Below are 7,653 nucleotides of genomic sequence, written 5' to 3'. Positions count from 1 at the left end.
CCTAACATGTAATCTAAATCTCCCCTCATCTAGTTTAAAACCATTACCCATCGTCTTATCTCTACACCCCCTGATAAAGAGTCCCTCCCCATCTTTCCTGTAGGCCCCCTTCAGGCCTGGTGGAGGTGTTAAATTAGCACCATAACGACTCCACTTCAGAAACAAGACCTGGCTATTATGTCCTTGTCAGATCGGGTTGGCAGTGGCTGTGGCCACCGTGACTGATGTGAGGTGCAGGCAGTACGGAGGCTCCTGGGCTGGGCTTTACCCGGGGCCAGGCTGGAGGCGGTGGGCTGGCTGATGCGGATGGGCTCCGGAGGGCTGATGCGGATGCCTGCAGGGAGCGTGGGGAGATGCCCAATGCACCCGGGCACTGAGGGACAGAAGCCCTGGGGGAGAGCAGAGCGGGGCAATACCCATAACAATGACACTGAGCAGATCCAGGGCGGCTGAAGGTGCCAGGAGCACCTGGTAGATGGCATTGTACGGACACACAGCTTAGGAAAGGGGACAGGCCCCTCTTTTGCAACGAACTCCCGCACAAGAGCATTGCTGAGCGTGTTGCTGGGAGGTCAGTCCGAAGACCCACCTTTGCCAGGTGCCACCTGATGAGTTGGGCTGATTCGGGCCCTGTGCTCCTGCCCTGCCCTGCCCTCGTTTGGCCTGAGCACCTTCCTGTGCCGCTCCTGGCAGGAGGAGTTTGAAGGATGAGTCTGATTTTCTTCCTCTGCTGCTGCTGAGGGCAGGGCCCCACGGCAGGTCTCGGAAGAGTCATCTCTCTCTCAGACCAACCAGAAGGAAAAATAGGCCTTACTGCATCCTCCACAGGAGATGCTGGATGATGCCCAAACCAGGCCCTCAGGAATATTTTAGCAATGCCAGGACAGGCGGGTGGCCCTTTCTTCCCGCCCAGGCATGGCCACGCAGCTACCAGTCTCCAGGCTGTGGCTATAATGGGAGAATGCCCTGCCCACGCTGGTTTTAATGGTGCACTCTGTACTCGAAGGAGAGGGCAGCTACCACAGTTTCTGAGCAGAAAGGTCTGGGAAGAGATGTGGAGTACAACACAGGCAGGGGGTTACTGCAGGGAGATCATCTCAACAAGCTCCTCACCTGCTCCATGGCCTCTCTAACTGTCCCCTCACCTCCAGAGCTGCTCCTGGCCAGTGCCGTGCTCCCTGCAAGTAGCCATCCCACAGGAGCAGGGCAGGCTTAAATACAGGTGCCAAACATGTGCGGATGTCCCCAGAGTGGCTGAGAACCAGCACATAGCAGTAAATTTTGGATTTTGGGGGGGGGTGGGGTGGGGTGGGGATGGGGGGTTAGCTGGTGGATCTTCAGCTCTGGCTGGAGCGGTGCGAGTATGGATGCCAGCAGTCCTGGATCCCTACCGGTCTCTGCCAGCACAGTCCCTAACAGGCTGGAGATACCGCCGGAGCAATAAAAGAGAAGGCACAAAAGCAAGACCTCCAAGGGGCAGGCTGTAACTCCGCTTTAAGAGACGCTAAGCAGAAAGGCACGGACAGTGCATAAAATAAGAGCTGTTCATTTTCTCCCATCATATCACATAACTGCCTCCAGAATGATAAATGGCTTTTATCTATCCTGTATCTGAGATAAGGCTTCCTTTAAAATTACCATAGTTATTGGAATCTTTTCTGGCAGAAGATGTATTTGCTACAGCCTGAATTGCTCCTGACACTACCTGGCAATCCTGAGCAAGAGATTAGCTGAGGGTTTACCAAACTCTGCGTCTTAAGCAAAGACGAACCAGGATGGACCTCCACTCCATTTCTGTAATTTACATACACATCACCATTTTTTCTTCAGGGCAATAAATGATGGAAGATGTGCGTCCCTCTGGAATTTTAACACCTGAGAGAAATCGTGTAATTTGGCTTTTAACCTCTATCTACTGGTTTCTTAAACAAATTATAATGAGCTACTAGGCTAGTGACTCTAAGACTAATCAGAAGGAAAAACCTGTGCAGTGCTAGAGCCCATATTTTTATGCGTTATTAATAAATCAGGACTCGCAGCTCAGCTTTTGCAACCCCATTATTTGACAAATGGGAGTTGAGCCATTCTGCAGAGCAGTAAACGTGATCATTCCAACAAGCTAGATATCGTTTTAGGAAACCCTCTCGCATTTTAATGAACCTCCTGATGGCCCCGCACTGTTAAACCACCTCAGTACTTACTGTAGGAGGGCTGCAGCAAGCATGGCTGTCATGGAGAAGGCATTTCTAACCTATTTTCAGAGGTTGTAGTTCTTGTGGGTTGTGTATTACCTGGCTCAGGGATGGCAGTATGTAGCTCGGCTCCGTGGAAAGCGCTTTGCCCCATGTCTTGGACACAGGGAATCCAAGACATCTGCAACAGGTCATCTTGGTTTTGAGCGCTGCAGAGCTGAGGAGGTGGTGGGCCCCCACTGCACCCTGCTCTGGGTGACTGCAAAACCCCTCGCCCCCTGGTCGAGGTGGGATGTGCAGAAGCAGAAACAGAAGCTACGTTTATAAAATCAGAGTATCTTGAGTTGGAAGGGACCCGTAAGGATCATCGAGTCCAACTCCCTGCTCCTCACAGGACTACCTAACACTAAACCATATGACTAAGAGTGTTGTCCAGACACTCCGTGAACTCCGACAGGCTTGGTGCCATGACCGCTTCCTGGGGGAGCCTGTCCCAGTGAACCACCACCCTCTCAGTGAAGAACCTTTTCCTAATGTTCAGTCTGAACTTCCCCTGACACAGCTCCACTCCATTTCCTCGTGTCCTATCGCCGATCAACAGAGAGAGGAGATCAGCATCCCCCCCCTCCACTGCCTGCCTTGAGGAAGCTGTAGACTGCCATGAGGTGACCCCCCCAGCCTCCTCCAAGCTGAACAAATCAAGTGACTGCAGCTGCTCCTTCTAAGTCTTGCCCTCAACACCTTCCACCATCTTGGTTGCCCTCCTCTGGACACACTCTAGTGGTGTGATGTCCTTCTTGTGTTGAGGCGCCCAAAACTGCAGAGTACTCGCAGTGGGGCCACAACAGCGCAGTGTAGAGTGGGACAATCGCCTCCCTTGACGGGCTAGCAATGCTGTGCTTGGTGGACCCCAGAACACAGTTGGCCCATTTGACTGCCAGGGCACACTGCTGATTTATATCCAACTTAGCATCAACTCAACCCCCAGATCTCTTTCTGTGGGGCTGCTCTCCAGCCTCTCGTCCCCCAGTTTGTACATATAACCAGGATTACCCCATCCCAGGTGGAGAATCCAGCACTTGCTCTTGGTAAATTATACCAGAAAACAAAACGGCAGCAGGAGGCACTGCCCAGCCGTGAGCCAAACTGGCAAAGATGGCCTGGCCATGTCCGTTTACTGAACTCTTTCAGCTTCCCAAACAGGGTGGCTGCATCCAAGTTGTCCTTGGCTTGGGCTAATTCCATGGCTGTGCCTAGGGATCATCTAGGAGAGTTCTAGATGGCCTGAGCCAAAATTGTGCCAAGGATCTCATTAGTTAAGCAGATAGGCATTCCTGTGCACGCTGCCTGCCACTGCTTAATTTACTAGCTTAGGCACAGTTGGGATCATCATCTGGTCAGTAGTCCCAGCCTGGCTGCACTGTCCTCCTCCATCCCTAAACGAGGCGTTTGATGTGCAGAAGCCCACGCTAAGCCCCTTTAGAATTAAACTCCACTTCAGAAAATCCTAGTGTGAATAAAGAAGTAGCTGGATTTGTTTTTAAAAGGAAAATAAAGACAGGGAGGCAGTAAATCAGAGACTTCGTACAACACAAGGCACTGTCAGCGTGACTGAAAGGCAGTAGATTGAAAACCAGCATGCATTTGTTATAAAAGAAAGGGTCTGACATTTAGCCACAAGTTAATATTTCAAATGCGATTTGGAAGACTGATGCGAACCTGAGCGCAGGAGGGCACAGAGCTGGCTCTCACTGAAGAGATTAAAATCCCCTCTGTTTCCAGTAGCCCCTCACCACCCTAGTCCTTCACCATCAAAGCAGGGAGGGCTTTTTTTTCTCCATCTTCCAAAGCGGCCCAAGGTCTGTGGCCCCTGAGGCCAAGGATGCTCCAAGGCGGATTCACCGCAGCAGTTTCAAGTCCTGTGCTGGGCTCTGCAGGTCCAGGTGGGAGGCGAGTGCTGGGGCCAGGGCAGGTGGCTCCCCGCAGCCCCAGAGCAAGGGCGGTGGGAGGAAGGCTGTCACCCCAGCAGGGCCACCCGCCTGCTGGCCTCTTCTGGGAGAAAGGCAGCCGAGCTGAAGGGCTGAAGCAGTTTCTGCTGGGGAGAGCGGTCCCTGCCTGCCCTGGGGCAGCGGGAGCCCTCAGAGACCTGGGAGAGGAGGGAAGCAGGTGCCTGGCCTGGGGCGAAGCCTGGGAAAGGTGAGGGGAACGGCTTGATCCACTTGTGAGGAAAAGCAGTGGCGCTGGGAGAAAGGTGACTCGCCTGCCTGGAAAGAAGAGCTCCTACACTGATTTCCCCCACCTCTGGCTGCTTGCTGAGATCCTGTGGGCACGCTGGGTCCAACGCAGGGCCCTGCTCTGGGAAGGAGGGGATGAGGGAGCTGAGGCATCGGAGAGGGTGAAAAAGGAAAGGAGGGTATGAAAGGTGAGAGGGAAATGCCAGGATTACAAGAGAAGGAAGGAACAACACAGGGACAGACAAAGAGAGAGACTTGGTAAAAGCACGACGCTGGGCTGAGGCACACCAAGGGGAGGAACACAGCCCTGCAGAAGGTGGAAGCCAAAGGCAGTTACAAAGGCTGTGTATCAGACATGGAAGTGGTGTCATCTTGTATTTTAATGCGAGGTTTAATGTCAAAATTCTTTCAAAGAGAAGAAAAAACCCAACCCGCTATCTATTTTTTTAGCTCCCCCTCATCCCTTAGCTCCACAGGGAACGGCAGAGGCTGGAACATGGGAATGCACTGCAGCTCCCACCAGCCAGCAGAGCCCCAGCATGGCCACAGACCAGGGCTCCTGCCTGTCCCACCACCTCTGCCAGCATCGCTGCAGACATGGGGGCCAGCCCGCTCCTGACAGGGAGAGGTGGCCAGACCAGGGAGGTGCTGAGGAGGTTGCAGGCATCCAGGCACAGCTTTGGAAAAGGCACACAGTAGAACATTCAATTTAAATACCAACACAAACAAACGAAAAAGACCAGGTTTCACTTTCAGCTCTTTTAAATAGGTATTTTATGAAAAACCATTTGCTACAGCTGTTGCAAGAGTAATTTAAAATAAGCCATTCTTTGAGCGGATGAACTAGGGAAGCCCTGTCTGGTGGGGCTGAAGCCTCCGGAGGGTGAGGAGGGGGAGCACTTGTGGCAGATTTTCCAGCAGCTGAGTCTCTCTGTCCCACCGCCTCCTGTGTCAGAAGCGCTGAACTCGCTTCCCACAGCCAGGCTGACGTAAAGAGCGAAAGGCAGAGCACTCAGAAGCCACTCAACGAAACAGGTAGGAATTTAATTTGCTGGTGATTTCTGCCTCCGACAAATTCAGCTGAAATTTGCCTGTGGGCTGAAGAACATCCGGTTCTTGCCTAAAATTTGTTCCATGGGAAACAAAGCCAAAGTAAAGAAGGTGCAAACCAAAGATCATTTTACGAAGAGAAGTAACACTTGACCCTTCCTGAAAAAGGCACCTGCTTCCCAGGGCAGCCCCAGGGATGCCCTCTGCACCGGCACGCTCAGGCACGAGGCAGCCTGGGAAAGCCACGCTGTTAGCCACTCCAGCCAAACCTTTACAGAAACCACTGTCCTCTGAGAGGGTGTACCCGTTGGCAAATATATTGCTGTACAATAAATTTGCGCCATGTATCTTCTGCTAGCGCCAGTTCTTTTGACAACGTATAAAAATAAAAAGGCAGTCCATTTTGTTAGCAGTCACTGTGTGCATATTTAGCAACTTTAGCCAGTGATGCCAAAGTCCCCTTCAATAACGCTATGGGGCCAGATGGCTCGCAGTCACACATCATAAATTCCTTTCTGCTATTTCCATCTTGTATTTACCCAGCTTAGTGTGTAACAGCTACTGGCGTTGAAGGCTTCCTTTTTCAGAAACATCTGTGGTTTTGATAAGTCTTTGTAGGTATGGAAAAGCCTGAAGTCCTTCAGCTCCAGTTCTCGGAGCAGACTGTACCAGTACCGCACCACGGTGCTGTCGTTGCCGCTGACCTCAAACCCAGGCCAGTGGACGTGTACCTCAATGACCAGCTGTCCTATCTGCTCAACAACATCTTCCAGGATCAGGTTTTCCAAAATTTTCCACTCAGCGCTCTCCACATCTGCCTTGAGGACATCAATCTGCAACAAAAACACCATTGCTATGTGAAAACGAGAGGCTCTGCAATTATTGTCAGTAACATCCGAGGCCAGGCTTCTCCATTTTATAACATACATAATGGTTATTATGTGCAATTCCTTTTGTATTAAAAAAATAATAAATCTCAAGAGCATCACAGGGCTAATACGAACAGTACACGAAATTTCACGCTTGCCTGTTGACAGCCCTTCTTCTGCTTCCGACTCTGGATCTGAAAAGCTTTGTACCCTGAGGTGTCCGATGCTGCTCATCCTACAAACAAAGCATGTTACTGTTCCTTCACAAATCTTGCAGTGGTATGAAAGCTATGGAAAAAAAGACACCCACCTAACTAAACAAAGACACTAAGGCATTACCGTTCCTTATTTCTCCATCACAAAATCCTGCGGCAGAACAAAACACACTTGCATCACAGTAGAGCGGGGCCCTCGTGTGCCAGATGCTACATACGCCACACAAGTGCAAGAGAAAGCCAAAGTGAAATGAGTGAGAAGGACCAAATAAAAGAGAACTATGCCAAGAGCCTGCAGGGTTTTAGGGGCAGCTCCTCCAAAGAAAAAGGGAGAGCAGGATTGAAGCCATGAAGCTGTCTGAAGGGAAATATCCATCTAATAAAAAAGCACCCTGGTTTAGTTTTAGACCATTATTTCATTTTGTAGCAAGGTATTCAGCAATCCAACCTCTCACAGCCCAACACAACCGCAGGTTGACTTTGCCTGGAGATTAGCTGGGGGAGGGGAGTTGGATGCTTTAATAAAACCAGAGTGTTTCATCACAATTTCAGACCTGGTGGAAAACGATGTCCGCAGTAGTGCTCACAAGCTGCAGAGCTCAAGGGTCTGCGTTCCCAGAGCTGAACAGGGGAGACTCTCTGAGACAGCGGGGTTTGTCTGTCAGTTCCACCTGAGCTGCTGCTTCTGCCCATCTGCTCGTGCTCAAGATGCGTTTGAAGTGAAAAACTAGAAGGCTTTATTTGGAGTCAAGAATAGTAAAAAACCCCAACCAAACCAAAAAAACCCAGATTCTCTCTAGCAGCCGACCCTAACTGTCACGGCGCTGTCGGAAAAGACACCTGTGCAGGTACAGGAGAGAAATTTGGGTGGGTGACATAAAAGCATTGCCAAGGCAGCCGTGCCATCCCAGGACGCCTCGCTGGTGCCAGGCCATGCCCCATCCATCCATGCGGGCTGGGGCCCCGGCTTGCAGACCCCTCTTCCCCGGGGGCACAGGGCAGGGGCTGTGCTGTGAGCACTCCTCCCGTACAACCAGAGCTCTGCTTCACATGGGACATTGCCAGAAACCACTGGGCCATGGCAAGGGGTGGC

At 51.5% G+C, this 7,653-nt stretch overlaps 1 protein-coding gene across 2 annotated transcripts in view; it reads right to left on the bottom strand.

The window, feature by feature from the left end:
- Positions 1–4,788: 4,788 nt before the first annotated feature.
- The window catches only part of METTL24 (methyltransferase like 24), a 52,224-nt gene continuing 49,359 nt past the window's right edge, over positions 4,789–7,653 (bottom strand). Inside the window, exon 5 of one of the 2 annotated variants that reach the window (XM_054196926.1) lies at positions 4,789–6,309. In XM_054196926.1, coding sequence (XP_054052901.1) covers positions 5,995–6,309 — 315 coding nt within the window. In that variant the 3' untranslated portion in view covers positions 4,789–5,994. The remainder of the gene's footprint in view (positions 6,310–7,653) is intronic. The other variant, XM_054196927.1, reaches the window with a different exon arrangement.

Source organism: Rissa tridactyla, chromosome 3 (genome assembly GCF_028500815.1).
Source record: "Rissa tridactyla isolate bRisTri1 chromosome 3, bRisTri1.patW.cur.20221130, whole genome shotgun sequence".
Classification (NCBI taxonomy): Eukaryota; Metazoa; Chordata; class Aves; order Charadriiformes; family Laridae; genus Rissa; species Rissa tridactyla.
The sequence above is the reverse complement of the archived record's forward strand: the minus strand, read 5'-3'. Positions and strand labels throughout refer to the sequence as shown.